We start from the raw sequence: 12,755 nt of genomic DNA on the forward strand, positions 1-12,755 counted from the left end.
CACATTACAGGAAAGATGCCAGTGAACGTGAGGACAGGAGGGACGCTCGAGATGAGAGGTGTAGGCAGGAAGATCAGCGGTGGTGGGATGAAACGCTGGGGCTGCTGCGTGATCAAACTGACATCCTCTGACATCTGGTGGAGCTTCAGGAAGAGCAGCGAGGTCACAGAGTGCCGCTGCAGCCCCTGTGTCACCACCCTCAGTACTCACCATGTTCCATATCTTCCTCACCCAGATGTGTAAGAACGCGTGGGGGAAGGCTTTTTGCCCTGCCCACTCCACCCCCATGGACAGCCCAACCAAATGGCTGTCATTACACTGAAATGATTTTGGTGGCCTTTTCCTTCCCTCCTATCCTCCTCCCAAACTGCACCTGGGCTACCTTGTCAGTTCTCTCCCTCTTTTTATAATGACCTTTTTAATAAAGAATACATGATTTTTAAACGATAGTGACTTTATTTCCTTAAGCAAGCTGTAATCGAAGGGGGAGGGTGGGTTGCTTAAAGGGAATGAGTCAATCAAGGGGGTGGGGTTCATCAAGGGGAAACAAACACAGCAGTCACACCATACCATGGCCCGTGATGAAACTCATTTTCAAAGCTTCTCTGATGCTCACCGCTTCCCGGTGTTCTCTTCTAATCGCCCAGGTGTCTGGCTGCGCGTAATCAGCGGCCAGGTGATTTGCCTCAGCCTCCCACCCTGCCATAAAGGTCTCCTCCTTACTCTCACAGAGATTGTGGAGCACACAGCAAGCAGCAATAACAATGGGGACATTGGTTTGGCTGAGGTCTGAGCGAGTCAGTAATGTGCGCCAGCGCACCTTTAAATGGCCAAATGCACATTCTACCACCATTCTGCACTTGCTAAGCCTGTAATTGAACAGCTTCTGACCACTGTCCAGGCTGCCTGTGTATGGCTTCATGAGCCATGGCATCAAGGGGTAGGCTGGGTCCCCCAGGATAACTACAGGCATTTCAACATCCCTAACAATTATTTTCTGGTCTGGGAAGTAAATTCCTTGCTGCAGCATTTTAAACAGAGCAGTGCTTCTGAAGATGCGAACGTCATGAACCATTCCTGGCCATCCCACGTGGATGTTGGTAAAACGTCCTTGTGATCCACCAATGCTTGCAGCACCACTGAAAAGTACCCCTTGCGGTTTACGTACTGGGTGGTCTGGTGCGCCAGTGCCAAGATAGGGATATGGGTTCCACCTATCGCCCCCCCACAGTTAGGGAATCCCATTGTAGCAAAGCCATCCACTATGGCCTGCACGTTTCCTAGAGTCACAACCTTTTGTAGCAGCAGCTTAGTGATTGCTTTGGCTACTTGCATCACAGCAGCCCCCACAGTAGATTTTCCCACTCCAAATTGATTCTCAACTGACCGGTAGCTGTCTGGCTTTGCAAGCTTCCAGAGGGCTATTGCCACTCGCTTCTCAACTGTGAGGGCTGCTCTCCTCTTGGTATTATGGCGTTTCAGGGCAGGGGAAAGAAAGTCACAAAGTTCCATTAAAGTGCTCTTATGCATGCGAAAGTTTCGCAGCCACTACGAATCGTCCCACACCCGCAAAACTATGCGGTCCCACCAGTCTGTGTTTGTTTCCCTGCCCAAAATCGGCATTCAATGGGTAGAACCTGCCCCATTACCAGCAGGAGCTCCAAAGCGCAGGGGCCCATGGTTTGAGAGAATTCAGTGTCCATATCCTCATCACTCTTGTCGCCGCACTGCTGTAGCCGGTGCCGCCTCCTCGCCTGCCTTTGCAGTTCATGGTTCACCATAGACTGCACAAGAATGCACGAGGTGTTTACAACATTCACGATCGCGGTGTTGATCTGAGCGGGGTCCATGCTTGCTGTGCTGTGCACAGTTCACCCAGGAAAAAAGGCGCGAAACGGTTGTCTGCTGCTTTCACTTAGGGAGGGGTGAGGCTGTACCCAGAACCACCCACGACAATGATTTTTGCCCATCAGGCACTGGGCTCTCAACCCAGAATTCCAAGTGTTGGGGGAGACTGTGGGAACTATGGGATAGCTATGGGATAGCTACCCACAGTGCAACGCTCCAGAAATCGATGCTAGCCTCGGACCATGGACGCAAACCGCCGAATTAATGTGCCTAGTGTGTCCGCTTGCAATCGACTTTATACTATCTGTTTTATAAAACCGGTTTATGTTAAATCGGAATTATCCCGTAGTGTAGACGTACCCTGAGAATATAAAACAAGATTGGCACAATTTGGGTAGTTAAGTATTTTGTTCAGTTGCATTTCATTAATATTTGCAAAGTGTCTTGAAATCCTTGGGTGAAAGGGGTCTTAGAAGTGCAATGTCCTATTCTCTGTAGTCTGAAAGAGGCTGGTGTGAGAGTTCAACAAGTGAAAATGCAAAATGACCAACTTTGAGCTACTCGGTCAATAGGCTTAATGAGGTGCAAGAGACTTCGAGAGAATGTCCTTATGCTCTTCTAGCTCGGATGCACTGGAATAAATAATACTCCTAACAATGAACAGAACTCTTCTCTAGAAAATACCTGCTCATACTGGGTAGGATTTAGGAAGGAGACTGAGATGAACAATAAATATTTGTAAGTGTTAAATGGTCTTGTTCTAGGAATTAAATAATGAAGGTATGTATAATGCTATGTAGCTACTGTAATTAAGAGTAGGGTGGTTAACGCCCTTTTCTTTTACCTTGTTCCAAAAATCCTGTATTGCTTCACTGCACTGCTTAGTAATACTTAGCCCTGGTGTATTGCCTTACATGGTCAAACCTTCTACAGGCATTGACTAATTCTCCCAGCCAGCACTCTCTACTATGCCATGATCTTGGTACGTATTCCCCAGTTTACCGATAAACTAAGGCAGAGAGGTGAAATGACCTGCCCAAGGCCACACACAAAATCAGTGGCAGAGTAATGTGAGAACTCTAAACTATCTACATTAATTTAAAATTTCTAGACTACTGTACCCCCTTCAGGATTGCATACCCCAAGTTTCACCTCACTTAAACTACTTTCTTACAAAATCAGACATAAAAATACAAAAGTGTCTCTACACTATTTCTGAAAAATTGCTTACTGTTACTTTCTCATTTTTGCCATAATTATAAGTGGAATATAAATATTGTATTTACATTTCAGTGTCTAGCATATAGAGCAGTATAAGAAGCTATTGTCTACAAGCTGAAGTCACTGCATGAAATTTTACTGGTGCTTTTTATGTAGCCTGTTGTAAAACTAGGCAAAATCTAGATGAGTTGATGTACCCCTTGGAAGAACTCTGTGTTTCCCCAGCGTATGTGTGTCTCTGGTTGAGAACCACTAATTTAAACCAACTCTCATTAGGTATCAACCCCCTACTGAGGAGGGGCAATAGAGACAGGCATACACAGCAGAGGCCATGGCAGCATGGCTCCCTGAGGATGCGCTGCCATCTTGAAGATTAGAAGGACTACTTCCTCTTCCCACTCTATGGATACAAAATACTACTGTGCCAATTGCATTGTTTTAATGTAATCCTTCCATGGGTTTTCCCACCAAGGCGCACAATCTGGGTCTACATACGGGTTAACAGAAAAAATTATTTAAAATGTAAAGTGTGTGATTTTTAATTCCAAAGGAGGGATAGCCTAAGCTCCTGTACAAGTCTGTATTAATTAAAATATTCCTAAATAGCTCATCTGTAATATATGTGGCATATACAGAATACATGATGGTGTAGCCTGAAAGTTTTTTTGCTCTCAACTGGGATCAGCTGCATAACTGACTCATAGCATTTGCTTTGTGTGAGTAATGTACCTATGACAAACTCATGGTGTTAAAACCTTTGTACCACCCCTATCCTATATTTCTGGTATGTGTATATGTAATAAGTAAATGATTAAATGTACTAGTCCACTAGACACTTTGCTATCGTCACTCTGTTTTTTGCAGAAGGTACTCAGTTACTACTGTAGTGTAAAACCCTAAAGTAGGTAGGAAGACACAGATCAGCTCCTCAGAATACGCTGCTTTAGCTATTGTAGGCGAGATAGAAAATGGGTCAAATATGATAAAACCTTGCTCTCTCTTGTACAAAGATTCCTTGAGGAAATAAATTATAAAAAGCCTGGCCTAGGGGTTAGAGTAAGGGCCCTGGCCATTAGGAAATCCTGCTTTCATTCCCAACTCTCATTAACTTGTTTAATTTCAGGCAAGTCACTTTAACCCTTTGGTACCTCATTTTCCACATTAGTGAAATGGGACTAGTCTTAGCCTGTCTTCTAAACCACAGTGCTGTTTGTGGATAAGTGATATATACAGTAAATGTAGTATTTTAATTGTGCAACTTTGTCCAATTCAAGTTAGATTAGAGCTATGGAAAAGAGGGTAAGGTGATAACTACCGTTTCCTTTCTTATTCAACCATAAGACATCTAGAAGGATATAAACACCTCCATCCACCACTATCTCCTGAGCAAATTATTTTAGCTGATATGCCAACTCAGCATATACATAAAAAGTGAGGCGGGATCCTAAGCTCCTCCCAGACAGACATGAGGATTATACAGTCTCTGTTATGCTGTGCTGGGTCCCTTTTGTGTGTCTTAAAGGGGCTGATGCAAGGATGAGGATTTGCCTCAGGTACCTTTCCCAAGACCCTATAGGAGACCTATCCTAACAGCAGCTCTTCAAAAGCAATATCCCAAATTTTGCTCTAATTTCAACTGGGACAATTCAGGTTGCCTCTATGGACTTGCCCAGTGCAACTGAGGGAAGAATTTGGTCCATTCTCTTTGAAGTGGAAAAAAAAATCTAAATGTACTGCTCTATACACTTGCCTGTGCTTCCTCATGATGATGGATGATAATGAAAACACTAATGAGATTTTATTGTCTGTTAAAGTTACTGGCTCTAAGGCTATGTCTTCACTACCCACTGTATCGGTGGGTAGCAATCGATTACTAGGGGATCGATATATCGCGTCTCATATAGACGCGATATATCGATCCCCGAACACACTTATATCGATTCCGGAACTCCACCAACCCCAACAGAGTTGCAGAGTCAACATGGGGAGTCGTGGACATCGATCCTGCTCCGTGAGGACGGTGAGTAATTCGATCTTAGATACTTTGACTTCAGCTATGTTATTCACGTAGCTGAAGTTGCATATCTGAGATTGATTTTCCCCCGTAGTGTAGACCAGCCCTGAGAATAATTTTGCAAGACTGTATTGAAAGTAAAGGAGACTGTACACAAGAGGCAACACAGGTGCTGGAGCAATGGCAGGAACAAACTGTAAGTTACTTTAGGAACATCACCAACTGCTGTAAATTGGCAGTGCTCCATTCACTTCAATTGCACTATACCATTTTGCTAGCAGTGGTCTTTTACAGTAACCAGCGTAGTGTTGTATAAATAATGCTACAGATACTTGTTTAAGGAATAGTGAGAAAACAAGTAGTCCAAGTGCTGTTCATGGACTACATCTGTAACTGAAGACAACAGGATTCTTCCCTAAACGTAGGCATCACCATTCAATGTCAAATGATGGTGTTGGGGTGCTGGATAGAAGAGGGTATGTCTACACTATGGGATTATTCCGATTTTACGTAAACCGGTTTTGTAAAACAGATTGTATAAAGTCGAGTGCACGTGGCCACACTAAGCACATTAAGTCGGTGGTGTGCGTCCATGTACTGAGGCTAGCGTCGATTTCCGGAGCGTTGCACGGTGGGTAGCTATCCCATAGCTATCCCATAGTTCCTGCAGTCTTCCCTGCCCATTGGAATTCTGGGTTGAGATCCCAATGCAAAAACAGTGTCGCGGGTGATTCTGGCTAAATGTCATCACTCAAGCCTTCCTCCGTGAAAGCAATGGCAGACAATCATTTCATGCCCTTTTTCCCTGGATTGCCCTGGCAGATGCCATAGCATGGCAACCATAGAGCCCATTTTGCCTTTTGTCACTGTCACCATATGTGTACTGGATGCTGCTGACAGACAAGGTACTGCAGTGCTACACAGGAGCATTCATTTGCCTTTGCAAGGTGGCAGAGAGGGTTACCATCCCTATTACACCGGCTGCCATGCCATTGTAAATTGGTGATGAGATGACGGTTATCAGCTGTTCTGTACCGTCTGCTGCTGTCATGGGTGCTCCTGGCTGGCCTCACTGAGGTTGGACGGGGGCGCATGGACAAAAATGGGAATGACTCCCCAGTTCATTCCCTTCTTTATTTTTAGACAAAACATAGAGTCCGTCCTGCCTGGAATATGGGGTAAGTGTACTAGAGAACCAGAGAGCACAGCCGCTCTGTGTTAGAGCCCCAGAGATCCTGTAGAAATGATGAGCTGCATGCCATTCTAGGGGGTACCCCTGCAACAACCCCACCTGTTGCTTCCCTCCTCCCCCAACCCTCCTGGGCTACCGTTCCAGGGTCCCCACATTTGTGTGATGAAGTAATAAAGAATGCAGGAATAAGAAACACTGACTTTTTAGTGAGATAAAATGAGGGGAAGGCAGCCTCCAGCTGCTATGATAGTCCAGGCAGTACAGAATCTTTTTTTTAGACAAGGGAGTGGGGGCTGATAGAGCTCAGCCTCCAGTTGCTATGATGAGGATGGTTACCAGCCGTTCTGTACCATCTGCCGGGAATGACCGAGAGTCATTCCCATTTTTATCCAAGTGCCCCTGGCTGACCTCACTGAGGCCAGCCAGGAGCACTCACGGGCTGATGATTACAGTGGCAGACGGTACAATATGACTGCTATCCACCAGGAAGAGGATGCGGGTGTTCAGCGCTGCAGCACCCCATCTACCAGCGGCATGCAGTAGACATAGGGTGATATTAAAAAAAAGCGAGAAGTGTTTTTTTCCCCTTTTCTTCTTGTGGGGGGAAGGGGTGTAAATTGACAAGATATACCCTGAACCACCTGGGACAATGTTTTTGACCCTTCAGGCATTGGGAGCTCAGCCAAGAATGCAAATGCTTTTCAGAGATTGCGCGGACTGTGGGATAGCTGGAGTCCTCAGTACCCCCTCCCTTCCTCCATAAGCGTCCATTTGATTTTTTGACTTTCCGTTACGCTTGTCACACAGCAATGTGCTGTAGCTTCTGTCTATCATAACCTGGAGATTTTTTTAAATGCTTTGTCTTTTTGTCTTCTTGAACAGAGCTCTGATAGAACAGATTTATTTCCCCATACAGCGATCAGATCCAGTATCTCCCACACAGTCTATGCTGGAGCTCTTTTTGGATTTGGGATTGCATTGCCACCCATGCTGATCAGCGCTCCACGCTGGGCAAACAGGAAATGAAATTCAAAAGTTTGCGGGGCTTTTCCTGTCTACTTGGCCAGTGCATCTGAGTTCAGATTGCTGTCCAGAGCGGTCACAATGGTGCACTGTGGGATACCGCCCCGAGGCCAATACTGTCGATTTGCAGCCACACTAACCCTAATCCGACATGGCAATACCAATTTCAGCGCTGCTCCTCTCATTGGGGAGAAGTACAGAAACTGGTTTAAAGAGCCCTTTATATCGATATAAAGGGCCTCGTTGTGTGGACGGGTGCAGGGTTAAATCAGTTTAACACCGCTAAATTTGGTTTAAAGGCGTAGTGTAGACCAGGTCACAGAGAACCAGCACCAGGTTTAGATTATAATACACCTCCTCTCCCTTCTCCACACCCACCCCTCCTTCCATCATGATTTTCTATTACTCTCAGCCGCAGCCTGAGCTAAACGCCCCCTGGCGGCTGAAGGGAGGAACACACCGGTCTTAACACCAGCCCACAAGAAAGACATACGCGCAGTGCTGCCTCCGAGACGCCCCGGAGGGAGGGCGGAGGGAAGGAAACTGGACGCATGCGCAGTGGCAGGCGCTTGGGGTTTGTTTCCCCTCACAGGGGGCGGTGGTGTTGTGGGCGCACGCGCAGTGGTAAGCGGATGAGCCTCGCGTCACAGGGCAGGAGGAGGGAGGTGAGCTGCGCCTGCGCAATGTTTGTGGCTGGCGTGTGGAGGAGGGGACGGGAACCCGGAAGGGTCGGAAGTCGCTGATTTGTTGGTCAGCGATGGGTCTTTTCGGGAAAACGTCGGAGAAGCCGCCCAAGGAACTGGTAATGGCCCGGGGCGGGGGGCACCAGGGGAGAAGGCGCGTCCCCAAGTCCCCCGGGAGGGTGGGAGACAAGGGCGCCTTAGGGGTGGGGCCAGGGACTCGGCGGGAGGGGGGTGACGGGGCGAACACCCTCTGAGAGTGAGGCGGGGTGTGTGAGGGGGCGGCTGCCCCGGGGTTGGGCGTTATGTTGGGGGGGGCGAGATGCTGAGAGTGAGGCGGGGTGTGTGAGGGGGCGGCTGCCCTGGGGTTGGGCGTTATGTTGGGGTGGGGGAGACTCTGAGAGTGGGGTGGGGAGTGTGTGTGGGGTGGGGAGTGGGGCGGCTGCCCTAGAGTTGGGCATTATGCTGGGGCGGGAGAGACTCTGAGAGTGAGGTGGGGGTGTAAAGGGGCGGCTGCCCCGGGGTTGGGCACTGTTCTAGGGGAGGAGAATCTGAGAGTGGGGTGGGGGTATGAAGGGGTGGCTGCCCTGGGGTTGGGTGCAATGCTGGAGCGGGGGAGACTCTGAGAGTGAGGTGGGGGTGTAAAGGGGCGGCTGCCCCGGGGTTGGGCACTGTTCTAGGGGAGGAGAATCTGAGAGTGGGGTGGGGATATGAAGGGGTGGCTGCCCTGGGGTTGGGTGCAATGCTGGAGCGGGGGAGACTCTGAGAGTGGGGCGGGGTGTGTGTGTGAGGGGGTGGCTGCTGTGCTGCGGGGTTGACGCTGAGGGGGGCTTTGCTGGGTGAGAATGCTGGGCGGGGTTGGGGGTGGCTGCCATGGGGCCTAGTGTTCTGCGAGGAGGGGGTGGGATTGAAGGGGGGCTGCCATGGGGCTGGGTTGGATGCTGAGGGAGTGGGGCTGGCTGCCGAGAGGGTAGAGCCCCCAATATCTCAGGGCTGCTGCACAGTTGACAAGGTCCCACCCATCCTGAGGGGTGTCCGTGATGCTGCTGCCCCCTCCTGGGATGGATGGGGGCTCCAATGAGGGCCTGTCTCCATACTCCTGCTGGTGCGGCCCATAGAGGCAACAGGCTGTAACTGATAGCCCACAAGGGATTGGCGCTGGTATCTTCATTGACTAACTTCTACTGGGATGGAGATGGCTTGGAGCATACTGGGGCCTTTGGGTTGTCCCCTGGATAGAGATGGAGCATTAGGACTTGTCAGTAAGGGAAAGTTATTTTGGAAAGGACTATAGCTGTTCCAGAATAACTTCTTGAATGGATACTCTTATTAAAGCATATGTGTAGCCAAATGGGGATCTATTCTGCAGTAGCTATTCTGGTCAATTTACCTGGATGGTCAAACCTTTACGCTCCAGGACTCCTGCTTCTGTCAGCCTGAGTTGTACTGATCAAGAAGGCGTATTGCATGCTGGAATGTATCTCCTTTGGAGGCTCTCTCTCAGAGGGAGCTGGGCAACAGGTCTCAAAGAGTCCACTTCCCAGTGGCTTCTTTCCCTGGTAAATAGAAAGCCATCAGCCTCTGAAGACCCCCAAATTTGAGTAGGGGGGAATAAAGCTTCTGTGCCTTGCATGATTATCTTTGCAACGCAAGTGTGAATGGATGCAGCACTGTTTTGTGAGTCTGCAAGCAGGCTGTACTAGGATCTGATTGTGCTGCTGCTGCCACTAGCTTTCTTACATAGTAACAGAGTGAAATAAGCAAATTCTGGATGGTTTCACTGCTGGTTTCCAGAACTCTTTGGGCAGCAGTGCAATAATCAAGAATTGGGTCATTTTTACTCTTACTGTTTGGAAAAGTTATGAGCAGTAGCAGATGCATTAGAGGTACTGAAGAAAGCTGCTGCTTCCCGCTCCTCCTCTTACCCCCTCCCCAAAAGAAAAGAGAACTTGGAATGAAAACTAGACCAGCAGAGACCATCCTCCCTGTCTCATGGCTGCTGCAAGAGCTCTAGGAATTGGGTAGAGGAGCAGAGAGAGCTGTCCTGCTCACAACATCTGGATGCTGGGAATCAGAGAAGAGTAGAAGAAAGGCCTTTTCATCACTCCTCTCATAGTAGCCAGGAGTTTGGGTGACAGGTACAGTAATAGATTCCTTGACCACACTCCTCGCAGTCAGAAAGCTGTAGAGCAGCAGTTCTCAGAGTGTGGATCAGGACCCCAAAGTGTCAGGACTCCATTTTAATGCGGTTGCCAGGGTTGGCTTAGACTTGCTGGAGCAAGGGGCTGATGCCAAAGCCCAAACTCTACTGGCTGGGGCTAAGGCCTGAGCGCTTCAGCCTTGAGCAGTTGTCTCGGATTATAGGTCCCTGTCTGGGGCTGAAGCCCTTGGGCTTTGGCTCCCCCTCCCCTCCCCTGGGCACTGGGCTTTGGCTTTGGACTTCCTCCCCCACAGGGTGGCAGGGCTTGTGCAGGCTCAGGCTTCAGTCCCCCCTCCTGGGGTCATGTAGCAATTTTTGTTGTCAGAAGGGGGTTGCAGGGCAATGAAGTTTGAGAACCCCTGCTGTAGAGGGAAGAGGAAGACAGTTGGGAGTTCCTTCTGCCTTCCAGAAGGTAGTGGACAACTTCACATGTATCAGATGTGTTCTGGTGGCTAACACAAAAGATGTAGCTTCTGAGCTGGGTCTGGGGATGGTAGCCTGGTGAGAATCTCAATGCCCACCTTTTTCCTAGAAGTTGAGTGGTGCTGAGAGTGAAATTGGGCTTCTCACCAAGACATTACCGCTGGGCCATCTAATGTACTAAACCTTGTCTAATTAATTTTATGGCTTAAAGATGTCTGGCAAAATTGTCAAGCCTTGTGCCAGTCCTTAACAATACATTCACACATTTCTTTGGCCTTGACTACATGCAGAAGATGAAGCAGTTTCATTTAACTCATTTTTTAAACTGATTTGGTTAAACCAATGCAAAACACTGTGTAGACACTTCTATTTTGTTTTGGATAGTTTATTTCAGTTTAGCTTATCCATCTCTTTACCAAATTGAAATAGGGCACTCTTAAACTGAACAAAGACTGTCTGCATAAAAATTTGCATTGGCTTAACTAGATCAGTTTAAAAATACTTTTAGTTAAACTGACGCAAGTGGGTATGTAATCCATCCTCTTCCTCCTTTGGCTGAACCTTGCATAATTTAGCTCAAATTCTTCAGTTCCTTGTCTTTATATACCATGCACCTCTGTGGTGCTACAGACATTATTTAAAAAGCAGACACTGATGCTTGTGAATTGCACTGTGCTGAGCAGAGGGAAGCAGGTCTAAAACTTCTGTTGCCCTGTGTGGGATCAGTGACTACTAATTCAGCAACGGGGGGAAAAATGCTGCCAATATGATGTTAAGTTGTGACTCTAGGTTGGACAGAGATTATTGTAGATTCAGCAATAAAGTAGCATGTGGCTAGAAGTGTAGAATTGTGCAACCATTTCAGAAAGGAAACTATGGCACCCAAATTTGAAGAGTTTTTTCTATGGATTTTAATTATAGGTAGTGCTGTACAGTAGGTGAACACAGGGCTGGATTAAGGCTGCTCACATTAAGATGGGTCCCCTGTGGCTCTGTCTCCTATTTGGAGTGATGGTGGCAGGCCCCACTCTCCCACCCCAGAGTCAACAGCATGATGTCATCTTCTTTGCTTGCAGCTGCAATGGTCCCTTTTCTTCACTCAAGAGAGGTAGAGGTGTCAACAGTGGAGCCCCAGTTAGGAATCTCAGCAGTTGGGATGTATTTACTCAGTTGAGTCAGCAGACCTGCTGTGCCCTTTCCCTTGTCACACTCATTGTAAAATAGAGAAATACAATCTGCGCTTTCCAGATGAGAAACCATGGCGCGCAGGCATTAAGTGACTTGTCCTAGGCACACACAAATCTGTGGCAGAGCTGGGACCAGATCTCCTGCATCTCAGTCCATCACCTTAACAATGGATAGGACGGGAAGTGCAGTGGAACCCAGTTCTGCACTAATGTGAACATTTCTGTGTGACCACTAAGTTGCTTCTGTATAGCAGCAGGAATGAGACAAAAGGTTTTTCTGCACCGAGTTAGCTGACAGATGTGGACATGCTGGTCTACACACTCCATAAATGTTGGCGTGTTCCATGACACCAGTATTGGAACTGTATATGTGTGTTGACATCTCCTCAACCTTGCTACTCAATAAGTTTAGGGAAGTGATCACTTCCCTACGTTCTGTCATGTTTATGTATTTCCCAGTTGCTTTTACTACCTATATTGTTGCAATTCCCAAATCTAAAACAGAAATTAAACAGAATTAAATCTACTAGGTGCTCCAGTAGTCAATATTACCAACGTATGCTTATCAGTAAATTGTCCCAAGCATTTACCATTTAGGTCAGCTTTCTTTCTTCCCCATAGCTCATTATGACTGTTAAAGTGTCTAAATATTATGAAGTCTCTTGCTGCTGCAAACTTTCTGGCTTTATAGGAGCTCAGCAAGCCTCTGTCCAGCTAAGCTGCTTCATCAGTTAGCCTTCCCAGTCTCCAGCTCTTCCCCAAATGTGGCCTCATTGGCCCTTTCTGAGCCATTTTAACTCCTTCAGGATTGGTGTGAGGTGAACTCCCCATCACGTATTTTTTTCATAGTGATACAAACTGTAAGAGCGTGTTTTTATTACATGTATAGCTCCTTATGTAGAAGCAGTACATACATTTCACTATATTCATAACCAGCGTGACCAGGCTTTCTTTTGATACCTGGCAT

General features: G+C 47.5%; 1 protein-coding gene across 2 annotated transcripts in view; it reads left to right on the forward strand.

Moving 5' to 3' along the window:
- The window catches only part of LOC115652487 (charged multivesicular body protein 3), a 53,483-nt gene that overhangs the window by 24,550 nt on the left and 16,178 nt on the right, over positions 1 to 12,755 (forward strand). The window contains exon 1 of one of the 2 annotated variants that reach the window (XM_030564529.1): positions 7,959 to 8,100. The exons of the other annotated variant lie outside the window; for it this stretch is intronic. Within the exon in view, the coding sequence (XP_030420389.1) occupies positions 8,056 to 8,100 (45 nt within the window). The 5' untranslated portion in view covers positions 7,959 to 8,055. Of the gene's footprint in view, positions 1 to 7,958; positions 8,101 to 12,755 lie in introns of those variants that run through there. 2 annotated transcript variants of the gene reach the window in all.

The sequence above is a fragment of the Gopherus evgoodei genome, chromosome 5 (genome assembly GCF_007399415.2).
Source record: "Gopherus evgoodei ecotype Sinaloan lineage chromosome 5, rGopEvg1_v1.p, whole genome shotgun sequence".
Taxonomy (NCBI): Eukaryota; Metazoa; Chordata; order Testudines; family Testudinidae; genus Gopherus; species Gopherus evgoodei.